The sequence below is a fragment of the Hemitrygon akajei genome, chromosome 11 (genome assembly GCF_048418815.1).
Source record: "Hemitrygon akajei chromosome 11, sHemAka1.3, whole genome shotgun sequence".
Classification (NCBI taxonomy): domain Eukaryota; kingdom Metazoa; phylum Chordata; class Chondrichthyes; order Myliobatiformes; family Dasyatidae; genus Hemitrygon; species Hemitrygon akajei.
Genome location: NC_133134.1, coordinates 83,125,608 through 83,150,602, shown reverse-complemented (window position 1 = coordinate 83,150,602; position 24,995 = coordinate 83,125,608). Strand labels below are relative to the sequence as shown.

The 24,995-nt window shown below is 48.5% G+C and overlaps 1 protein-coding gene across 1 annotated transcript; it reads right to left on the bottom strand.

Moving 5' to 3' along the window:
* Window positions 1–11,789: 11,789 nt before the first annotated feature.
* Window positions 11,790–24,421, bottom strand: ecm1b (extracellular matrix protein 1b). The gene is made up of 4 exons (XM_073061255.1): window positions 24,264–24,421; window positions 20,684–21,024; window positions 17,686–17,890; window positions 11,790–12,423 (listed from the first exon to the last, which is right to left on the bottom strand). The coding sequence occupies exons 1-4, from the start codon at window positions 24,370–24,372 to the stop codon at window positions 12,404–12,406; spliced, it is 675 nt and encodes a 224-aa protein (XP_072917356.1). The 5' UTR covers window positions 24,373–24,421; the 3' UTR covers window positions 11,790–12,403.
* Window positions 24,422–24,995: the final 574 nt, after the last annotated feature.

Below are 24,995 nucleotides of genomic sequence, written 5' to 3'. Positions count from 1 at the left end.
TCTCCGGCAGTCCTATAAAATGCGCCCTCCTCTAACGTTCGTTCAACTGATCAGAGACGTGAGGGGGGATGAGAACGTGTTGAGACTGCGGGAGGACTCCGTCAGCAGGGTGAGGTCCTCAGGTATCATTCCCAGTGGGGAAGAGATTGAAGCCGGCTCTACCCGCAAATTGATAAAGGAGGTGGTGGCCGAGCTGAGAACTGAGGGGTTGATAGGGAGGGTCCCCCCGCCCAGGGGACGGACAGCGCAGAGGGCTGCGAGTGGTGGGGGGTCCGCGAGAAGTGGAGTGGTCGGTAGCGTGTGCTATGACTGTGGGAAAGAGGGACATTTTCGGAGAGGGGAGTCCCTGGGCATCCAAGTTGGGGAGAGGTGTTGGGAGACTTAGAGGAGACCCAGTGAGGGAATGGCCTGGTAACTCTGGGGAAACACGTTCCCAGCAATGTACCAAGGAACCTCCGAAAGCGAAAGACCCTATTCCGGAAGGAGTTGTGGGACCCCGATCCAGCGTATCGCTACGGATAGAGGCAATCTGAGCTAAAGCCATACTCGACACCAGGTCGCAGGTCACATTACTATACCTTTCATTTTACAACCAGTATTTAAAGCATTTTCCCTTGACCCCATCCAGTGCGCTGGAGTTTTGGGGTGTCAGTGCTGGAGATTATCCATATGACGGGTATTTGTCGGTGAAATTGGAGTTTTCAGAAGCTGATGTGGGAGTGTCTGAAGTTCTGGAGACGTTAGTGCTGGTTTGTCTGGATCTGGTGGAGATGGTGGGGGTGGGAGGGGCAGGGACCAACACCGCTGTGGTGCGGAGGCTCGTGGGGCCTGACAGGAGAGGGAGAGTGAGAACTGTTTGGAGACCCTGGCCTTGCACCCAGTTTCAAGCTGTTTTTGAGGAAGTGCGGAGCCGCCCTGGGCCGGATACTGAATTTAAAGGAGGGACTGTGTGTGCACCCAGTCGAAGCCTGTGATACTAAGGCCTGGGGAAGTAGCGAGAGTGATGGGTCAACCTTCCAGAGGGTCATGGAGAAGAGGGTGGGGGATATGAATTTGCTCGAAGTGTTGGTGTACTTGGATGACTTGATAGAATTTGGATCCACCTTGCAAGAGCATGAAGCGAGGCTACTGAAGGTGAAGTCGACTGAACGAGGAAGGGTTAAAACTCTCTCTGGACAAGTGTCAGTTCTGCAGGACGTCTGTTAGCTATGTCGAACACATAATCTCGCGGGATGGATTAGCTACAGACCCAGCTAAGATAGAAGCAGTGGCCATGTCGCCAGGGCCCTGGACTGTGAGCGCTCTGCGCTCGTTCTTGGGGTTCTGTGGTTATTATCAGAGATTCATAAAGGGCTACGCCAAAGTGAGTCACCCCTTGAACCAGTTTCTGCGTGGTTACCCTCCCTTGAGGAAGAAGGGAAAAGGGGACAGGAGGTGAGAGAATATCTCAACCCGTCGGAGTCCTTCAGACGGAGGTGGGATGTAGAATGTGAGGAGGCTTTTCAGTCTCTGAAGGAGTTGCTGACCCAGGAGCCAGTGCTGGCTTTTGCGGACCCCCGATTACTCTGTGTACTACACACTGACGCTAGCTGAGAGGGATTAGGGGCCATCTTGTATCAAGATCAGGGCACCGGGTTGAGACCTGTCGCGTTTGTCGGCCGGAGTTTGTCGCCCTCCGAGAGAAACTATCCCACCCATAAGTTGGAGTTCCTGGCATTGAAGTGGGTGGTGGTGGATAAGCTGAGTGACTATCTCTACGGGGTAAAATTTGAGGTGAGGACGGACAACAACCCGCTCACTTACATCCTGACTTTGGCAAAACTGGATGCTACAGGCCATCGGTGGTTGGCAGCCTTGTCGGTATATGATTTCAGCCTGAAGTCCCGGCCGGGAAGTAGGAATGTCGATGTGGATGCTTTGTCACAATGGGAGCATGAGGAACAGGAGACGGATGAGGAGTGGGAGAGCGTTCCTGCCCCTGGGGTGAAAGCTATGTGTCAGTTTGCTATCACCGTGAAGGCCGAGGAAAATGGGAGGCTGGAGCAAGCAGTGGACCCATTGGGGGCTTCTGATGTTGCCCTACCCCTAGTACTGCACTGAAGACTAAATAGTTGCCAGAGCTAAGTCCAGGGGAAGTGGCAGCTGCTCAGCGAGATGACCCGGGCATTGGCACTGTTCGGTGCGTGGTGGAAAAGGGTAATGTGGCGTGGGCAGAGGAGACTAAACACGCTTCAGTGCCTCCATTACTGAGAGAATGGCCTCGGTTGAAGTTGAGGAAACAAACTTTATACCGGGTAACGTCACCCCCAGACCAACCTCGGTGTTGGCAGCTGGTCCTGCCTGAGAAGTATCGGAAGAATGCGTTGAAGTCACTGCACGATGATTCTGGACATCTGGGGGTGGAGAAGACCTATGGACTGCTCAAAGACAGGTTTTACTGGCCCCGAATGAAGTCGGAGGTTAAAGAGTATTGCAGTTGTGCATCTGCTGCATGCGCTGGCAGCTGCCTTCGCGGGCAGCTCCTCTGTCCCACTTGTAGACCTGGTGTGTATGGATTTTCTGTCCATAGAACCCGATGCCAGCAACACGGCAAATGTCTTAGTCATCAAGGACCACTACACCAGATATGCTCAGGCTTTTCCTACCAAGGACCAGAGGGCGACTACGGTGGCAAGAGTGTTATGGGAGAAGTATTTTGTGCATTGTGGCTTCCCAGGTGGATACATGGTGACCAGGGACAGGACTTTGAGAGAAAGCTCATCTATGAGTTTCTGGTGTTACGAACCCCGTAACTGGGTCACTTACCAGCAAAGATGGAGACGTCCGTTGAAGTCTGATGATACTATTTTTAACAGTATTTATTAGTAACAATACACAAAAATAATATCAATGCAAATATACAGATAATATACATCGTCAATACTAAATCTAAAAGTGCGGGTATAATAATAATCAATAAGAAATAAGCTCTATCGTTGTCTAGGGGATAATGTATTGTCCGATGGAAATATAAAGTTCACTCAGTTCATGCAGGCTGCAGCCTTTGGGGACCGCTGGGTTGCAATGGTTGGAGAGAGAGAGAGAGATTTGGAAAAAAACTTGCCGGCTTGCCTTTTATGATTTCAATCCGTTGAAGTCTCGTTGTTGTGGCCGTTCACTTGTGGCCTCTCCTTTAGCTAAACCGTTCTTCCGTGATGAGCCCACCAATCCCAGGCAAGGGAGGACGCACACAAGCCCCCACCGGCTGTCGCTATTAAACGTTGTCACGGGATCTCTAGCGTTTCTCCTGGTGCGTCTAAAGGGGTTGTTCCCCAGACCCTCTTTTATCCTTACTCATGGGGTCTCAGATGTCAATCAGGTTGGGATGATGCAATCCCTCAACCAGCCCACTCTGGTTGTCCCCTGAGGGGTTTCAATGAATAGTACAGTACTCAATACACAATTCCGTCTCCAAGAGACAATGGCCGTTATCAGTGGTTCTGTTTCGCTGAGGTCAGGACACATTCCAAACCTTGTGTATTCTGGATGTCTCTCTCTCATTTCCTGGGTCCCAGACCCGAATTAATAGCGATCTTGTGATTCTCAAAAAGGAGGGGGTGACTTTGTACCCTTCGGCCCCTCAGAGTTGTGTCACATTCGTAACACCCCCTTCCTTCTAAGATTTTTACCACAGGTAAAAATTAATTAATACAGAGTCTTACAGGATTTCAGAATCTAACACAATACAAAAGAGTTTTTTTTTCACTACAGAGTAATACAGTTATACATTCAATTCAGCATCTAAACAGTTAGTGATTACATTGTCACTTCCTTTAATATCTTAACATCTTGTACCTTAATAAATTCTTGTAGCATCAGACTCCAATTTAATAACCACTTATTTTTTATTCCTTTTCTTCAGCAAACAAAACTAAAGAATTGTGATCTTGGCTTACGTGTATATTACAAAAGTTTATGCAAATACTAATCTTTATGTTACTTTCAAACTTAACAGTCAATCTTCCATGGGGTTGTCTTTATTATTCACATGCTTTGTCGAAATCCCTTAAAACCGGATCCTGTTATTTAAAGTGACATTCCGTCAACCCTCGCCCCTTTTCCAGTTAACTCCCACGTGGTTAGCTTGTGCACCAGTGTGGAATAGGCTTTTGCATGCTCCTTTCATAGGAGTTATTTTATCAACAATGTTTTCCAAACGTAGCCCATTTGCCGAATTTCCACACAATTCTTTATTTTTAAGCAAGTTGTTAATTTTATCTTCAGGACCCTTCATTCTATTAGTTTTCAATTTAAGATCTGCAAGCGATCCCTCTTTGTCCAAACAACATTTCAAATTCTGCCTCTTCACAGCACACTCTTGAATAACAATAGCGCGTGGGGCACCTTTACATTCCAAATCAACCTGTAATTGATTCGTAGGCACCGTGTTACCAAGCCATTGCCCCTACAGCCTGGTTACTGCTTCTGACATCAATCCAGACTTTAAATTTTCTTCATTCAATTTAGGAACTACACTTTTCCCTTTTCCTTCAATAATAATATTCACCTCACCACCTTTTATCTCCTCACTAACTTTTAACACACCTTCGAACACAAACAACTGGGAATTCTCACTTCCCACTTGTACCAAGGTTAACCCTTTCTTCACTGAACCAAGTCCATCTGACCCACAAGGACTGCATTCCTTTTCAACTGAATCAAATACCTCAGACTTTTTCTGAGTTCCATTACTAGGTTCAGTACCACATGCATCCACATCTTGAACACACTCAAACGGGGCATCTGCCCCTTCCAGGCTTTCAATACCCATACCCTTTTCAAATTCTAAGTTCCCCTGATCCTCCCAGTTACTCTCTGGGCAACTCCCTTCCGGAGTAAACTCAACCCCGTGGGCTGAAACAACCTCATCTGCCAACCCAGCAGACTTCTTCAAGGTAATGGCATCCTTTTCATCTAGGACTGCCCTCATTTCATTATCAGGAACACCTTTAGAATTTTCAACTTCTTCAAACAGTTCTGCCAAACCAGACAGATCATCCATGTCCAACCCTGGACCTTCTAACAGCCTTATCTGTTTCTCATTTTTACTCCGTGCCTCTATAAATTTCCTCCTGGCTAAGGGTAGGACTACCTCCCCTCCCTTACTCTCTTTCACCTCCCTATTCTCCGTTTTACCACCCTCTAACCTCTCTTGGTACAGGGTCGGTAAAAACGTCTCAGCCAAATCGATACTGGCCTCTTTCTCGGCTGCCTTTTCTGACATGCTGCGAGTGGTCGCGCATGCGGGATAGATCTTGGAATCTAGGGGCGGGTCCTCAACACTTACAGGCTGGCTCGTCAGCTCCATGGCCGACCAAACGTCACCACCAGCTAAATCGTTACCCAGAAGGATGTCTACATCAGTTCTCGGAAATTCTGATCGCACCCCTATTTCAACTGGTCCAGATACCAGCTCACAATTTATAATGATCCTATGCAAAGGCACAGCTTCTGTCTCTTTTCCTATGCCTCTCAAAGCTACCTCTCCAGTCTCGCGACCAAAATCTTGTACCGTACTGTGAATCAATGACTGCTCAGCTCCAGTGTCTCTCCAGATCCACACTGGAACTGGTGTGTCTCCCTCTTTCACAGACACGGTTCCTTCTGAAATAAACTTCTCAGACCCTTCTCGTATTCTGTCTACCTGGGGCTTTCTCGTTGATTTACTGATCACCACAATACATCCTGTAGGGACTGCTGCTTTTCCTGTTCCTATCTCCTTCCTCGGAGCAAGGCACTTAGATGCAATATGACCCACCTTTCCACAATTAAAACAGGTCAAGCCAGGACCTCTCCTGCCATCTTGCCTTTCCTCCTCCTTATTTTTATCACTAGCTCCCAGCTGAATCTCTGCCTCAGCCGGCGGGCTTTCTCTACCATTCCCACGGTCTCTCTGGTAACTTTTATTTGAGGAAAACTTTGTCTTGTGGGTTAGGGCATATTCATCTGTGAACCTAGCAAATTCGGATATGGACTTATTCGGCTTCTCGTTCAAATACATCCGGATATCATCCAAAACACAACCTTTAAATTCCTTAATCAGAATTAAATCCCTGAGACGCCAAAAATCCTCTTCCACCATTTCTGCTGCACACCAATGATCCAAGAGCACACCCTTCTCATAGGCAAACTCGGTATACGTCTGATTCCACCCTTTCTTTAAATTTCTGAACTTTTGTCTATAGGCTTCAGGTACCAATTCATAGGTCCGAAGAATGGCCTCCTTTACTTTCTCATAATTCTCAGACTTCTCCTCCTCCATGGACAACGCCGCATATGCCCGTTGTGCCTTCCCTTTTAACACACTTTGTAACAACGCCACCCACTGATCTTTGGGCCACTTCTGACTCACTGCCACCTTTTCAAAATGCAAGAAATAACTATCAACATCCGTCTCCTCGAACGGGGGTACCAACCTCAACTCCCGACTAACATTAAATCTCTCCTCTCGGTCTGACCCTTGAGCTCTTCGCTCTTGCCTTAACTTCTCCAGGTCCATCTCATGTTGCCTCTGTTTCTCCTTCTCAGCTCTTTCCCTCTCCTTTTCAGCTCTTTCCTTCTCCTTTTCAGCTGCTTCCAGCTGTTTTAACTTAATTTCATGCTCCCTCTGCTTCTCAGCTCTTTCCTGCTCTAACTCCTTTAGCTGGAGCTCATGCTCCCTCTTCCTCTGTTCCGCGTCCAGCCTCAATTTCTCCAACTCTAACTGAGCCGTCCCACTAGCTGGTACCTTTTCAGGGATATTTTCCAATACCTCAGCCAAAAACACATTCTTCACAATATAACACTGAGTTATGGCCCTCCGCACCTCCCGCTTTTTCATTGACAACCTCACCTCTGCGAGGTTTAGTCCTTTCGCAATATTTATCAAGTCTGATTTGGTGGCTGCCTCTAGCGCCTCCAGAGTCGGGTTTTCTATAAATTCGTCTATGTCCATCTTTGCTGGTTTCCCGTCTGGTTACCCGCGCAACCAGATCCAAGTTTGGACTTAAAAGCCCGATTCACTGGCCCTCCAATTTGGTATCAAATCTCGAGATGAGGCCCCACGTTGTTACGAACCCCGTAACTGGGTCACTTACCAGCAAAGATGGAGACATCCGTTGAAGTCTGATGATACTATTTTAACAGTATTTATTAGTAAAAATACACAAAAATAATATCAATGCAAATATACAGATAATATACGTCGTCAATACTAAATCTAAAAGTGCGGGTATAATAATAATCAATAAGAAATAAGCTCTATCGTTGTCTAGGGGATAATGTATTGTCCGATGGAAATATAAAGTTCACTCAGTTCATGCAGGCTGCAGCCTTTGGGGACCGCTGGGTTGCAATGGTTGGAGAGAGAGAGAGAGAGATTTGGAGAAAAACTTGCTGGCTTTTCCTTTTATGATTTCGATCCGTTGGAGTCTCGTTGGTGTGGCCGTTCACTTGTGGCCTCTCCTTTAGCTAAACCGTTCTTCCGTGGTGAGCCCGCCAATCCCAGGCAAGGGAGGACGCACACGAGCCCCCACCGGCTGTCGCTATTAAACGCTGTCACGGGATCTCTAGTGTTCCTCCTGGTGCATCTAAAGGGGTTGTTCCCCAGACCCTCTTTTATCCTTACTCACGGGGTCTCAGATGTCAATCAGGTTGGGATGATGCAATCCCTCAACCAGCCCACTCTGGTTGTCCCCTGAGGGGTTTCAATGAATAGTACAGTACTCAATACACAATTCCGTCTCCAAGAGAGAATGGCCATTATCAGTGGTTCTGTTTCGCTGAGGCCAGGACACATTCCAAACCTTGTGTATTCTGGATGTCTCTCTCTCTCATTTCCTGGGTCCCAGACCCGAATTAATAGCGATCTTGCGATTCTCGAAAAGGAGGGGGTGACTTTGTACCCTTCGGCCCCTCAGAGTTGTGTCACATTCGTAACACTGGGCTGGGGGTTGAGAAATCGAGGACCACGCCCTGTCACCCGCAGGGCAATCCCCAGCCGGAGAGGTTCAATCAGACATTGCTAGACATGCTTGGGACTCTGGAGATCTGCAAAAAGAGTCGAGGGAGTCAACATATTGGGAACCTGGTTCACTGTTACGACCATACACATAATGAAGCTAATGATCCTATTATCTGATGTTTGGGCACAAGGCGAGGTTGATCATTGACCTCTGTTTCGGGACAGACGCGGGTGATGTACCGCCAAAGCCTTATCTGAAGTATGTGTCTGATATGAGGAGAGATCTGAAAAGGGTGTAGAAATTGGCAGGGGTGGCAGCCGCCAAGCAGAATTGGGGAAATAAGAGGAGGTATGACCAGAAAGTGAGGTTCTCCCAACTCCTGCTGGGACACAGAGTCCTCATAAGGTTTACCTGGAAAGCACAAGTTGGCTGACCGCTGGGTGGCCACACCCTATGTGGTGGAGAGTCCGATGCCAAACCTACCGGTTTTCCGGGTGAGGCCCAAGGACGGGAAGGGGCCTGTCAAGATTCTCCATCGGAACTACCTGTTGCATCTGGGACAAGAGGTGCAGGTAGACCCAGAACCCGACTTGGAGTCTACACCGAGTACGAGGACTCTGCGGAAGTGAGGGGCGATGGAAGAGCCTGGGCCGGGCCCGGCCCCGGAAAGGGACACGGATTCGGATGCGTGGTGCATGCTGCAGTTCACTAACTCCCCCGTGACGGAGGAAGAGACTCCGGGCTCTTCTCTCTCTGCGTCAGGTGAGGTGAGGGGGACTATGGGTGGGCAACAGGGAGTGGAGAGGGAGGGAGGCCCAAACCCGAGTCGGGGGCTCCAAGTTGCAGAGGGGTTTGAGTGACAGATTGTGGGAGGTTTCGCCAGGTAGCCCCAAAGTGTCTCCAGTAGTGGCTGAGCCGGAGGAGCTGGAAGAGGGGGTACGGAGGTCTCAGAGGATTAGGAACCCCCAGAGAGGTTGGCCGATGTAGCACCTGGGGAGCAGGGTGTGATCTCTGCTGTTTTGGGGAGTTATGTCACTGCCTTTTGCACTTGGATTGGGCTCTGTGTTTTGCAGGAAGGGCAGGCGAATTACCTGAACGTCATGAGGGCATGACTAATTTCGGTGGGGGGAGAATGTAGGGTTCTCAGCAATATTAACTGTAATGTTAACTGTTAATTATAAAATGGCTTCTCTGAAAGTCTATAATGAAATGGCTTCTCTGTAATGTTAACTATGAGGTAATGTTCTCTGTAGCTGAAATGTTTGGGTTCTGACTACTGATAACGGGGGGACTAGCCGATGGAGTCTTGTTATTCTATCTGTACGTGTGGGAACCAGGGCTGATACGCGGGAAGTTCGGCGAGGAGGAGCGAAGAGGAAGGACATCGGGAAACGCTCTGGTAGACCACCGTGGTTGGTCCCAGTCCGAGGGTCGTGGAGTTCGGAGGAAATCGAATGGTGGACCGAGGATATTGCGTGAGCTCCAATGTGTGTACAAACTGTATAATCTCTAATCTTAGCGCCTTTTTAATTTATAGTTTTGTTTCTCTACTAACCCTGTAGTTACAGTAAAATTTATAAAGTGTAATCGTTCAAACGCACATTGTGTACTGACTGATATCTCACGTTGTAGGTTCGCGCCGGGGTGCATACGCAGCATCTACGCGAACGTGAGACACAGTTTGGTGGGCAGACGGCGGTTTCCCCTCGACGAACGTGGGTTGATAGAGTGGAGTGTTACATGGGCAGTCTGACTTCTCTGGGAACTCATTAAATGATGCAGCTGAAGTTTATATTAAAAAAAATTGCCCCAGCTAGACTAACAAACTCGATTGTTTTGAGAGACCTTGATAAGAAATTACAGCCACAGCAGCAGCAGGAGATGACACAGTTAATTAAGAAATTTGACAGACAGACAGACATACTTTATTGATCCCGAGGGAAATTGGGTTTTGTTACAGCCGCACCAAGAGTAGTGAAGAAATATAGCAATATAAAACCATAAATAATTAAATAATAATAAATTAATCATGCCAAGTGGAAATAAGTCCAGGACCAGCCTATTGGCTCAGGGTGTCTGACACTCCGAGGGAGGAGTTGTAAAGTTTGATGGCCACAGGCAGGAATGACTTCCTATGACGCTCAGTGTTGCATCTCGGTGGAATGAGTCTCTGGCTGAATGTACTCCTGTGCCTAACCAGTACATTATGGAGTGGATGGGAGACATTGTCCAAGATGGCATGCAACTTGGACAGCATCCTCTTTTCAGACACCACCGTCAGAGAGTCCAGTTCCACACCCACAACATCACTGGCCTTACAAATGAGTTTGTTGATTCTGTTGGTGTCTGCTACCCTCAGCCTGCTGCCCCAGCACACAACAGCAAACATGATAGCACTGGCCACCACAGCCTCGTAGAACATCCTCAGCATCGTCCGGCAGATGTTAAAGGACCTCAGACTCCTTAGGAAGTAGAGACGGCTCTGACCCTTCTTGTAGACAGCCTCAGTGTTCTTTGACCAGTCCAGTTTATTGTCCATTCATATCCCCAGGTATTTGTAATCCTCCACCATGTCCACACTGACCCCTTGGATGGAAACAGGGGTCACTGGTGCCACCAGCTCCTTAGTCTTTTCCACATTAAGCTGCAGATGATTCTGCTCACACCATGTGACAAAGTTTCCCACCGTAGCCCTGTACTCAGCCTCATCTCCCTTGCTGATGCATCCAACTATGGCAGAGTCATCAGAAAACTGAAAGGTTGCCTTACACGACATAGATGTGGGAAATGCCAAACCCATGAAACAACATCCATATCACATGAACATAGAAAAATGTAAAATTGCTGAGCAAGAAATTGAGTACTATGCTATATAGTAACCGCAAATGTAGTGTTTCACGTGTTGTAGTTTACAGTTAAAATTTTGCTCATATAGATCAAAACTTTTTTTTGGGGGGGAGAAGTGTTACAAGACATGCAGGCTCGTTCTGTGAGTGTTACTTTAAGAGCGCCTGAGTGAGGTGGGACTATGACGTCAGTCACAGGCTGGGGAAGCCTACTGTGGACTTGAGAGAGAGAGGGAGAGATAGAGCGACAGAGAGAGAGAGAGAGAGATTGGGAGAGAGAGAGACAGAGAGAGATAGAGCGATAGAGAGAGGGATAGAGAGAGAGAGAGAGGGAGAGAGACAGAGAGCGAGAGAGAGCGAGAGAGTGATAGAGAGAGAGGGGGAGAGAGAGAGAGACAGAGAGCGAGAGAGAGAGAGAGAGAGAGAGAGAGAGAGAGAGAGAGAGAGAGAGAGAAAGAGACTGGAAAGCTGTTGGAACTTCAGCTTGTCACCGCTATGGTTTGGAACTCTCCTATGCCCTAAAGGTTGGGTTGACTATGATGATGTCCAAAGGATGTGTGACTGTCACTTCGTATAATCCATATGTGTGGATTTGTTGGAGTATCCTGTGGTACCACTTTTGTTGGCCCTTTTCCTGGAATCGGGGTGTTGTGGTAACCACTTGAAGACGATATTCCTGTGCCTGTCACCTGGTGGTTTTCTAGTGGATTTCGGAATGGCTTGACGGACAAGATCTTCAACGGCTGGGTTATTTTGTTTACCCAGCCAGGAACCTCTGACCCTTGGTAATCACCTTCTCTCTACATTATATCCTGGATTACAAATCTCTCCCCTCACTCACTTATTTCATGGATTACTGAACTTCTCTACTTTACCATTTTAAAACTTTAAGAATTGTTCCTAAGCTTGGTAGTTTGGGAGCTGCATACACACACACATACATACACATAACACTGGTAACTTTTGTTTATCTCATTTTATTACTATATTGTGAGTAGACACTAATAAAGACAGTGGTTTTAACATTAAAACCTGACTCAGTGTGTGATCTATTGCTGCTGGTACATAACAGCAGGATCATAAAAAGCTGCAGAAAGTTATAAACTGAGCCAGCTCCATCACGGGCACTAGCCTCCCCAGCATCCAGAACATCTTAAAAAGGCGATGCCTCACAAAGGCAGCGTCCATCATTAAGGACACCCGACTCCCATGACGTGCCCTTCTTTTATTGCTACCATCAGTGAGGAGGTACAAGAGCCTGAAGACACACTCAGTGTACCACGAACGGTTTCTCCCTTCGTCAGATTTTTGAATGGACGATGAATCCACCGTACACTATCTCACTATATTTTGCTCTGCTTTTCCACTACTTACTTAAATTAATTTAAATATATACTGCTTACTGCAACTTATAGTATAATATTATTATATTTTGCAATGTACTGCTGCTGCAAAGCAACAAATTTCACGGCATATGCCGACGATATTATACATCCCCGTTTCTCTCTCTCTCCCCGCAGACGCTGCTCGACCACGTGCTTGTCTCTCCACTTCCCAGCAGACCTGCTGCGGGCGCTACTGAGAAATGTAATTTTCTGCATAAAAAATAAAACAACTTCAGTTTAAATTGTCCATGTCAAATATCCAGTTTCACTTCCTAATAAATAGCCAATATCAGAACAGGTCAGACACAGAGTGAAGCTCCCTCTACACCGTCCCATCACACACTCCCGGGGTCAGAGACAGAGTGAAACTCCCTCCACACCGTCCCATCACACACTCCCGGGGTCAGACACAGAGTGAAACTCCCTCCACACCGTCCCATCACACACTCCCGGGGTCAGACACAGAGTGAAACTCCCCCTACACCGTCCCATCACACACTCCCGGGGTCAGACACAGAGTGAAGCTCCCTCCACACCGTCCCATCACACACTCCCGGGGTCAGACACAGAGTGAAACTCCCTCTACACTGTCCCATCACCCACTCCCGGGGTCAGGCACAGAGTGAAACTCCCTCTACACCGTCCCATCACACACTCCCGGAGTCAGACACAGAGTGAAACTCCCTCTACACTGTCCCATCACACACTCCTGGGGTCAGGCACAGAGTGAAACTCCCTCTACACCGTCCCATCACACACTCCCGGGGTCAGACACAGAGTGAAGCTCCCTCCGCACCGTCCCATCACACACTCCCGGGGTCAGACACAGAGTGAAACTCCCCCTACACTATCCCATCACACACTCCCGGGGTCAGACACAGAGTGAAGCTCCCTCCGCACTGTCCCATCACACACTCCCGGGGTCAGACACAGAGTGAAGCTCCCTCCACACCGTCCCATCACACACTCCCGGGGTCAGACACAGAGTGAAGCTCTCTCCGCACCGCCCCATCACACACTCCCGGGGTCAGACACAGAGTGAAGCTCCCTCCGCACCGCCCCATCACACACTCCCGGGGTCAGACACAGAGTGAAACTCCCTCCACACCGTCCCATCACACATCCCGGGGTCAGACACAGAGAGAAGCTCCCTCCACACCGTCCCATCACACACTCCCGGGGTCAGACACAGAGTGAAACTCCCCCTACACTGTCCCATCACACACTCCCGGGGTCAGACACAGAGTGAAACTCCCTCCACACCGTCCCATCACACACTCCCGGGGTCAGACACAGAGTGAAGCTCCCTCCACACCGTCCCATCACACACTCCCGGGGTCAGACACAGAGTGAAGCTCCCTCCGCACCGCCCCATCACACACTCCCGGGGTCAGACACAGAGTGAAGCTCCCTCCGCACCGTCCCATCACACACTCCCGGGGTCAGACACAGAGTGAAGCTCCCTCCACACCGTCCCATCACACACTCCCGGGGTCAGACACAGAGTGAAGCTCCCTCCACACCGTCCCATCACACACTCCCGGGGTCAGACACAGAGTGAAACTCCCTCCACACCGTCCCATCACACACTCCCGGGGTCAGACACAGAGTGAAACTCCCTCCACACCGTCCCATCACACACTCCCGGGGTCAGACACAGAGTGAAGCTCCCTCCACACCGTCCCATCACACACTCCCGGGGTCAGACACAGAGTGAAGCTCCCTCCACACCGTCCCATCACACACTCCCGGGGTCAGACACAGAGTGAATCTCCCTCCACACCGTACCATCACACACTCCCGGGGTCAGACACAGAGTGAAACTCCCTCCACACTGTCCCATCACACACTCCCGGGGTCAGACACAGAGTGAAACTCCCTCTACATTGTGTCCGTGTGAGTGTGCGTGTGTGTCAGTGTGTGTGCGTGAGTGTGAGTGTGTGTGTGTGTGAGTGTGTGTGTCTGTGTGAGTGTGTGTATGTCTGAGTGTGTGCATGTCTGTGTGAGTGTGAGTGTGTGTGTGTGTGTGTGTGTGTGTGTGTGTGTCCATGTGAGTGTGTGTGTGTGTCTGTGTGTGTGAGTGTGTGTGTGAGTGTGTGTGTGTCAGTGTGTGAGTGTGTGTGTGTCCGTGTGAGTGTGCGTGTGTGTCAGTGTGTGTGCGTGAGTGTGTGTGTGTGTGTGTGTGTGTGTGTGTGAGTGTGTGTGTGTGTGTGAGTGTGTGTGTGAGTGTGTGTGTGAGTGTGTGAGTGTGTGTGTGTGAGTGTGTGTGTGAGTGTGTGAGTGTGTGTGTGTGTGAGTGTGTGTGTGAGTGTGTGTGTGAGTGTGTGTGTGTGTGTGTGAGTGTGAGTGTGTGTGTGAGTGTGTGTGTGTGTGTGAGTGTGTGAGTGTGTGAGTGTGTGAGTGTGTGAGTGTGTGTGTGTGTGTGTGTGTGTGTGTGTGTGTGTGTGTGTGTGTGTGTAGCGTGTGCTCCCTGTAACTGCATGAGTTTCTTCAGGATGCCCCAGTTCCCTCCCACATCCCTGGGTCATTGGGTTAATTGGCCACTAGTGTGGCTGGGGCAAGAATAAATTTGGATTAATGTGGGATCAGTGTAAATTTGCTCACATGTTTGCCGATTTTGGTGGTTGAGTCATTTGGAGAGACTGCGCAGGCTGGGACTTTTTACCCTGGAGAAAAGAAGGCTTGGGGGTGGGGGGTGATTCAATGTTTATAAATTCATGAGGGGTGTAGATAAGAAGAATAGACATAAATTCGGAAAAGAACTGCAGAAAGTTTGAAAGTCAGCCAGCTCCATCATGGGTGCTATCCTCCCCAACATCAAGGGCACCTTCAAAAGGCGCTGTTGCAAAAAGTCAGCATTATTATCAAGGACCACCCCCCTCGCCCATCACCCAGGACATGCCCTCTTCTCATTGCTACCATCGGGGAGGAGGTACAGGAGCCTGAAGACACCCACTCAACGATTCAGGAACAGCGTCTTCTCCTCTCCCATCAGATACCTGAATGGACAATGAACCCATTAACACTAACTTTACCCCCTCTGTATTTGCACTATCATTTAACTCAATTTTCTTTTTATCTATATGCCCCTTATTGTAATTTACAGTTTTTATTATCAAGTATTGCAATGTACTGCTGCCACAAAACAACAAGTTTCACAAAATAGGCCAGTGATATTAAACCTGAGTCTGATTCTGATCCTTTTCCTCAACAGAGGGGAGTTGACAACCAGAGAGAACAGGATTTAAGGGGCAGGATTTAAAAGGGCAAATTTTCCACTGTAAGGCTACTGAATTTATGGAACAATCTGCCCTGAGGAATGAGCTCCTCAGTAAGAGGAGGCAGAGCAGGACCCTCCTAAGTAAATTGGGGCAAGAGAGGCCCTTCCCCCCCCCCAACCCCAGACAAGCTGCATCTCCACCTGGTATGGGAGCAGTCGAACATCGGACCAGAAGTCCCTACAAAGGACCGTGAGAATGGCTGAGAGGCTCATAGGGGTCTCCCTATCGTCCGTCGAGGTCATTTATCAGGAGCACTGCGTACGCAGGGCCCTTAGTGCTGTGAAGGATCCCACCCATCCAGCCAGCATCCTCTTTGACTTTCTACCATCAGGCAGGAGACTCTTGATGCATAAAGACAAGAACAGTCAGGATGGGAAACAGTTTCTTCCCTCAGGCCGTCAGGCTTCTGAACTGCCAGCCGCATCGTATTCAAAGTGTCACCGGTTGACCTGTTCCGTACCTTATAATATTTAATTTATGCACTTTGATTAATTGTAGATTTAATTCTTACGTTCCTAAGTTATTGTGTGTTATGTGTATTACAGTGGTTTACACCGTACTTTGTTTAACAGTATATATGGATATAGTTAAATGACAATAAACTTGACTTGCCAGAGGAAGTGGTCGAAGCAGGAGCATTATCAACAGTTGAAACACACTTGGACAGGTACACGGATAGGAAAGGTTTAGAGGGATACGGACAGGTACACAGATAGGAAAGGTTTACAGGGATACGGACAGGTACACAGATAGGAAAGGTTTAGAGGGATACGGACAGGTACTCGGATAGGAAAGGTTTAGAGGGATAGGGACAGGTACACGGATAGGAAAGGTTTAGAGGGATACGGACAGGTACACGGATAGGAAAGGTTTAGAGGGATAGGGACAGGTACTCGGATAGGAAAGGTTTAGAGGGATAGGGACAGGTACACGGATAGGAAAGGTTTAGAGGGATACGGACAGGGACACAGATAGGAAAGGTTTAGAGGGATACGGACAGGTACTCGGATAGGAAAGGTTTAGAGGGATACGGACAGGTACTCGGATAGGAAAGGTTTAGAGGGATACGGACAGGTACTCGGATAGGAAAGGTTTAGAGGGATACGGACAGGGACAGGGATAGGAAAGGTTTAGAGGGATACGGACAGGTACACGGATAGGAAAGGTTTAGAGGGATACGGACAGGGACACGGATAGGAAAGGTTTAGAGGGATACGGACAGGGACACGGATAGGAAAGGTTTAGAGGGATACGGACAGGTACACGGATAGGAAAGGTTCAGAGGGATACGGACAGGGACACGGATAGGAAAGGTTTAGAGGGATACGGACAGGTACTCGGATAGGAAAGGTTTAGAGGGATACGGACAGGGACAGGGATAGGAAAGGTTTAGAGGGATACGGACAGGTACACGGATAGGAAAGGTTTAGAGGGATACGGACAGGTACTCGGATAGGAAAGGTTTAGAGGGATAGGGACAGGTACACGGATAGGAAAGGTTTAGAGGGATACGGACAGGTACACGGATAGGAAAGGTTTAGAGGGATACGGACAGGTACACAGATAGGAAAGGTTTAGAGGGATAGGGACAGGTACTCGGATAGGAAAGGTTTAGAGGGATAGGGACAGGTACACGGATAGGAAAGGTTTAGAGGGATACGGACAGGGACACGGATAGGAAAGGTTTAGAGGGATACGGACAGGTACACGGATAGGAAAGGTTTAGAGGGATACGGACGGGTACACGGATAGGAAAGGTTTAGAGGGATATGGACAGGTACATGGATAGGAAAGGTTTAGAGGGATACGGATAGATACACGGATAGGAAAGGTTTAGAGGGATACGGACGGGTACACGGATAGGAAAGGTTTAGAGGGATACGGACAGGTACACGGATAGGAAAGGTTTAGAGGGATACGGACAGGTACACGGATAGGAAAGGTTTAGAGGGATACGGACGGGTACACGGATAGGAAAGGTTTAGAGGGATACGGACAGGTACACGGATAGGAAAGGTTTAGAGGGATACGGACAGGTACACGGATAGGAAAGGTTCAGAGGGATATGGACAGGTACACGGATAGGAAAGGTTTAGAGGGATACGGACAGGGACACGGATAGGAAAGGTTTAGAAGGATACGGACAGGTGGATAGGAAAGGTTTAGAAGGATATGATGCTCAGGTAATCACCCTGATCTGGTGGCGCAGTGCCCTCAGGCAGACAGGTCGAGGTCTTCCCGTGTGAAGTGTCGGCAGGAGGCAGGTAGCTCAGAGAGGGGGCAGCCAGGGCAAAGCACTCATGTCGCTCGTCCCCTTCCAGCTCCCGGCAGCAATTGTGCGCCCTGGTCTTGATGGAAAATTCTTCCTCGCAGTACTGATCCAGCGACTCCTTCCACTGTGAGGAAAGCCGGACAGACATGAGTTACACAGGTTCTTCTGACTAAGACAGCAATCTACACTAATCCCATTGCTCTGATCTCTACCCCGTAAACCTGGGATAGAAAATATCACGTGAAGGTAACATCTCATGAGGTGAGAACTGTTCAAGGCAGGTTGGCATGACAATTTATCTTTACAGACAGAAAGCCTGGGCAAAGCTGCCAGGGGTGGAGATAGAGGCATATACGATAGAGGCATTAGACAGGCACAGTGTGAAGGGAATTGAGCACATACAGGCAAAAAAAGATTCAGTTTAATTCACTGTTGAGTTCAGTATGGGCTGAAGGGCCTGTGCTACGTTCTATGAGAATGAGAACTTTTACAGTGAGGGGCCTGTGGCAGAGTTCCTTATGGACGTGTGGGTGGCATGTAGCCTTGCACAGGAAGAGTGCAAGAGTATTTCGGAGATGGTGATCACACTTCTATCTCCCTTACCACAGCATTGGAGAGGGATAGGAACAGACAAATTAGGAAAGTGTTTATTTGGAGTAAAGGGAAATATGAGGCTATCAGGCAGGAACTTGGAATCATAAATTGGGAACAGATGTTCTCAGGGAAACGTACGGAAGAAATGTGGCGAATGTTCAGGGGATATTTGCGTGGAGTTCTGCGCAGATACACGCCAATGAGACAGGAAAAAATGGTAGGATACAGGAACCATGGTGTACAAAGGCTGTTGTAAATCTAGTCAACAAGAAAAGAAATGCTTAGGAAAGGTTCAAAAGACTAAGTAATGATAGAGATCTAGAAGATTATAAGGCTAGCAAGAAGGAGCTTAAGAATGAAATTAGGAGAGCCAGAAGGGGCCATGAGAAGGCCTTGGCGGACAGGATTAAGGAAAACCCCAAGGCATTCTAGTATGTGAAGAGCAAGAGAATAAGACATGAGAGAATAGGACCAATCAAGTGTGACAGTGGGAAAGCGTTTATGGAACCAGAGAAGATAGCAGAGATACTTAATGAATACTGAAGCAAAGGATACTACAGAAAAGGATCCTGGCTATTATAGGGATGACTTACAGCGGATTGAAAAGCTTGAGCATCTAGATATTAAGAAAGAGGATGTGATGGAGCTTTTGGAAAGCATCAAGTTGGATAGTTCACCGGGACTGAACGAGATGTACCCCAGGCTACTGTGGGAGATTGCTGAGCCTCTGGAAATGATCTTTGCATCATCAATGAGGACGGGAGAGGTTCCAGAGGATTGGAGGGTTGCAGATGTTGTTCCCTTATTCAAGAAAGGGAGTAGAGATAGCCCAGGAAATTATAGACCAGTGAGTCTTACCTCAGTGGTTGGTAAGTTGATGGAGAAGATCCTGAGAGGCAGGATTTATGAACATTTGGAGAGGCATAATATGATTAGGAATAGTCAGCATGGCTTTGTAAAGGGCAGGTCGTGCTTTATGAGCCTGATTGAATTTTTTGAGGATGTGACTAAACACATTGATGAAGGTAGAGCAGTAGATGTAGTGTATATGGATTTCAGCAAGGCATTTGATAAGGTACCCCATGGAAGGCTTATTGAGAAAGTAAGGAGTCATGGGATCTAAGGGGACATTGCTTTGTAGATCCAGAACTGGCTTGCCCACAGAAGGCAAAGAGTGGTTGTAGACGGGTCATATTCTGCATGGAGGCCGGTGACCAGTGGTGTGCCTCAGGGATCTGTTCCGGGACCCCTACTCATTGTGATTTTTATAAATGACCTGGATGAGGAAATGGAGGGATGGGTTAGTAAATTTGCTGATGACACAAAGGTTGGAGGTGTTATGGATAGTGTGGAGGGCTGTCAGAGGTTACAGTGGGACATGGATAGGATGCAAAACTGGATTGAGAAGTGGCAGATTGAGTTCAACCCTGATAAGTGTGAAGTTGTTCAGTTTGGTAGGTCAAATATGATGGCAGAATATTGTATTAATGGTAAGACTCTTGGCAATGTGGAGGATCAGAGGGATCTTGGGGTCCGAGTCCATAGGACATTTAAAGCAGCTGCGCAGGTTGACTCTGTGGTTAAGAAGGTATACGGTGTACTGGCCTTCATCAATCGTGGGATTGAGTTTAGGAGCCGAGAGGTAATGTTGCAGCTATATAGGACCCTGGTCAGACCCCACTTGGAGTACTGTGCTCAGTTCTGGTTGCCTCACTATAGGAAGGATGTGGAAGCCATAGAAAGGGTGCAGAGCACATTTACAAGGTTGTTGCTGGGATTAGGGAGCATGCCTTATGAGAATAGGTTGAGTGAACTCAGCCTTTTCTCCTTGGAGCGACGGAGGATGAGAGGCATTGATTGTGTGGATAGTCAGAGGTTTTTTTCCCAGGGCTGGAATGGCTGACACGAGAGGGCACAGTTTTAAGGTGCTTGGAAGCAGGTACAGAGGAGATGTCAGGGTTAAGTTTTTTTACACAGAACGTGAAGAGTGCATGGAATGGACCGCCAATGGCAGTGGTGGAGGTGGATACAATAGGGTCTTTTAAGAGACTCCTGGACAGGTACATGGAGCTCAGAAAAATAGAGGGCTATGGGTAACCCTGGGTAATTTCTAAAGGAAGGATATGTTCGGCACAGCTTTGTGAGCCGAAGGGCCTGTAGCTTTTCTATGTTTCTAAGATCCCAGCTGCGTCTGACAGCGGTGGGATGGGCTATGGGGAGAACCCCACTTCCCTCACCTCAACCTTTCCTATTCCACCCTTTCAACCCCAACAGCGGGCGACTCAGGGCGTTTGTGTATGGGGAGCGGGGCAGGGTGCCTTACCCCGCCCAGGGCGCACTCCAGACGCTCCTGCAAGTCCATCCTGAGGCAGCAGCTGGTGAAACTCTCCTCCATCCTCTGCAGCGCGTCGGCCTGACGGCGGAGGTGCCCAAACCCCGTGGTGGGCAGAGACCCGGGAGGGTAAGTCTTCCGCCAACCCAGGTACTGGCAGACGGAGCCGATGTTGTCCGAATCCGGACGTTCCAGAGGGAACGAGACACTCGGCACCTCCCTCGAGGGGTATTCTGCTGAATCGCTTGGGATGGCTTCTTCCTCGCTCAGTAATACAGGGATGGGAAAGGTGACTTCCGACTGCTCGATGAATTGGCCTTCACTGGAATCATCTAATTTGGAAGATATTGGTTAAAATATGAGCAACACACACAAAACGCTGGAGGAAGTCAGCATCGACGGAGATGAATTAACAGACAACATTTCAGGTCGAGATCCTTCATCAGGTCTCATCGGAACTGAACAACAACATTTCTTCTCCTCTGCGAGTGGCAGATTAGCATGGACTCTCAAAAGTTAATTGGCAGGTCAGCTTTTTTTGAACCATGCTCCTAAACTGTGGAATTCAGACTCAATTGGTGCTTTTGAAGGCCAGCTCAAGACCTATTTATTTAACCTTGTTTTAACTAACATCTGTTTGTCCCTTATCTTTATGTGTAGCCCTCTGACAGCTGGCTTGTGACGAGTTAGCTATTACTGTGAATACAAGCTAAAGGCAACATAACTCGACCATGCACGGGGAATAACGATGACAAGGCCAGTTTCAATAAATAAACAAGTCTAGGGTAAATATGATTCAGGTAAACACAGGCAAATTAAAGTTTGAGTGTCCCTTCAAGGGAACATAAGACTGTTACTTGTATGGACACTCGTGCAAATTTACTCTTCGCCAGGAGACAATAATTTACTTCTGGTTCTGAAGCGGTTTTGCTTGCAATCTTAATCCAAGCAAAACAAGCATCGAACTTTCTCCAATGCTGTGTGCTAACTAGCTAACTAAAAGTTATCTGCACGTCTTCCGTCAGGACATTGTGTGCATGAGGATTTTCTGACAGTGGTATCTGTCTCGATCTTTCCGAGTGAGCGTTTCACCATGTCCTCCTGCTCCATTTATTATCCAATTCCATTCTCCATCGCCAGTCCCGCGCTCTCTCTAGAAAATGGCTTCCCGTTCTTTTCCCCACACTCTCTCCTGAATGTTAGCAAGATAAATCCTGCTGGCTAATTCAACAACCCTAATCAACTGAATATTTATTTTAAACAGCAAAAATGAAATATTGGATTGTATAGTGTAATTAAAAGAGCACGTATTCCATGTTGAAAAAAATACTCAGCAACATAACTCAATTAATAAAATAAAGTTTGGTCTTAATCCAGGGGTTTACATTTAGTTTGCTCTTTATGCCATTGTAAAGTAATTTGAACTGCATTGTTTGTGTGAAAAGTGCTCTGTATTATTATAGAGATATTATGTATCTGTGTTATAAAATTATTGTATCTATATTAGTTATTATTGGTTTATCAGGAGAGGCTGAACAAGCTGTGACTGTTTTCTCTGGAAAGGTTGAGTCGATGCAGAGGACAGTGAAGGGAGGCTTGATAGAGGTATATAAAATTTCGAGTGGTACAGAAGGGGTAAATGCAGCGGATAGTGAGGTCAGCTGAGAAGATAATCGGGGTCTCTCTTCCCACCATCACGGACATTTACACTACACACTGCATCGGCAAAGGAAACAGCATTATGAAGGACCCCACGCACCCCTCAGACAAACTCTTCTCCCTCCTGCCGTCTGGGAAAAGGCTCCGAAGCATTTGGGCTCTCACGACCAGACTATGTAACAGTTTCTTCCCCCAGGCTATCAGACTCCTCAATACCCGAAGCCTGGACTGACAGCTTGCCCTATTGACCTATTTATTATTTATTGTAATGCCTGCACTGTTTTTTGCACTTTATGCAGTCCGGGGTAGGTCTGTAGTCTAGTGTAGTTTTTTTCTGTGTTGTTTTTTACGTAGTTCAGTCTAGTTTTTGTACTGTGTCATGTAACACCATGGTCCTGAAAAACGTTGTCTCATTTTTACTATGTACTGTACCAGCAGTTATGGTCGAAATGACAATAAAAGTGACTTGACTTGAAAATACAAGTAGGCCTTTTTCTCCACCGAGGTTGGGTTAAACTAGAATTAGAGACCACGGGTTAAGGGTGAAAGGTGAAATGTTTAAGGGAACTTCTTCACTCAGAGGGGGCTGCGTGTGGAGTGGGTGCACTAAGCCTCTCTGGAGTGAAGGATGCTGAGGGGCGAACTTAGAGGTTTATAAAATCACGGGGGTTGTAGATAAGGCGTATGGTCACAGTCTTGTTCCCAGAGTGGGGGGGGGGGTCTAAAACGAGGGGGGGGCAGGTTTAAGGTGAGAGGGGGAAGATTTAAAAAGTGCTTTCTGAGTTTCTCCAGCACTTTGTTTAGATTTCCAGCACTTGGAGAATATTCTGTGTTTATAATTTGAAAAGGGCAGAGTGTTTTTTCACACAGAGGACGGTAGATACATGAAATGAACTGCCAGAGGAAGTGGTAGAGGCGGACGCAATAGAGGTCAGCTGGGCAGGAAAGGCTCGGAGGGTTCGGAGCCAAACTCGACTAAGTGACGGAGGGTTTTGGGTTAAAGGTTTCTATCGGAGGACTGAGAGGCCGGACTGGGGCAACATCCGTCCACCAATGCACTGTCGCGAACCCTTTCCCCGTCAAAGCGCTTCCTTTTAAAATAAGTCCAATTTTGGGCATAGCAAATTTTTGATCAGCAGATGAATTGAGGATTATTGGGAAATGGCCGGTAGGTGGAGCTAAATCCACGACCAGATCGGCCATGATCGTATTAAATGCCGGGGCAGGCTCGACCGGCCGAATGGCCGCCTGCTGTTCTTAAGATCCCACACACAACAATCTTGCTGAAGGCGGCGAATGGTGCTGGAAATCCGAAATGTAAGCAGGGCACCAGGTGAACACCCGGCAGGTCTGGTCGGGCAGCGTCAGTGGGGTAGAGAGTAGTTGTTTTGATTGTTATCCTGTTGAATGGGTCCCATTAACTGCCCACAGGGCACAGAGCGTCAGGCAGGCAGCTAGCGTTTGGGTCGCCCCCACCCCCCGTCATATTTACGAAGGAGCACACTTGACTCTGCCCCCACCGCCAGCTTCTCATTTAAGTCCCTGCTGAGGGGGCGCTCCCTTGGCACTGCCCCTCCCCCGGCTCCATCTACGCGCCCCAAAGCCCTACACCGTGCGGCGTTACATCAGAGATCCATCAATCGGATTCTGTCCCGTTAGTGCCCCCACCACTCCGACTAGTAGGCGTGTAGACGTCCGGACCATTGGTTCTCGGGTCAGTAACCCACTTCGGAAGGGGCAAGGAAGAGAGCGACCGACTCTCACCCCCACCCAATCCATCTTACCGATTTTGTCAAAAGTCCGGAGTTTTTCAAACGCACTTCGGAGAATTCAGTGGCAAAACCCGGTCTGCGACAACAACTTTCCCTGGGCCGTGACACCCCCCCCCCCCAACAACCGACCCCCTACTTACCCTGTCCCAAAGAGGGAGGGACGAAACAGGAGACCAGCAACAGTATCCTCCACATCGTGCCCTTTCTCCGGACCCGCTTGCCCGTCGCTTCCTGCAGAAGCTGACTCATCTCTCCACTATGTATTTTTGTGTTCCGACACTGGACGGGCGTGGACTGATGAGGCGGGGACTGTTTCGCCTTCAGATTTTGGAATCTGTCCAATTTCAGTGTGTACTTTTAATTTTCAGCCCTCCGGGTTCCCCGTCGCCTATGTCCTTCAAGATTGACGTCAAACACCCCCCCCCCACACACACACACACACACACACATACACACTCATGCCCAGGACCCAGACCTTCCTGGGATCTTGCCGTGCTTGTCGCGGATCCCACTTCGCCGAGGTTCGCACAAAAGGACAGATGGCAGGGAACCCTTTCCCGGGCGGGACCCGAGAGACGGCAGGGTCGACACACACAGACTGAGAGCGGTGCAGGGGAGATCTTCTTCAGCCCGTCACCCTTACAGGGTATAGATGGGCCGCCCGCAGCAGCTCACCAGACACCGCTGTCCTGAGCCAGTCTTTCAAGTGGTCCAGAAACGTAGCCCAACTCCTGGTGCATCCTTCCACTCGCAGGGATGAGGTCTTCGGAGCACCTGTTGGTGCTTCTGTAGCTCTGGGCTTGCTAGCCCCTTGCCCAACCCTCCTTTCGTAGCTGGAGTTCGGACAGCCCATGGCGGAGTTGCTGTTGGGG

Bases quoted from the DNA above. Each gene is read 5' to 3' on its own strand.
- ecm1b (XM_073061255.1), bottom strand. From the start codon at position 24,372: ATGAGTCAGCTTCTGCAGGAAGCGACGGGCAAGCGGGTCCGGAGAAAG. The intron at 21,025-24,263 runs GTAAGTAGGGGG...CTTCCAAATTAG, and splicing joins CCCTCCCTCTTTGGGACAGG to ATGATTCCAGTGAAGGCCAA. The intron at 12,424-17,685 runs GTGATTACCTGA...TTTTTTATGCAG, and splicing joins CACTGCGCCACCAGATCAGG to AAAATTACATTTCTCAGTAG.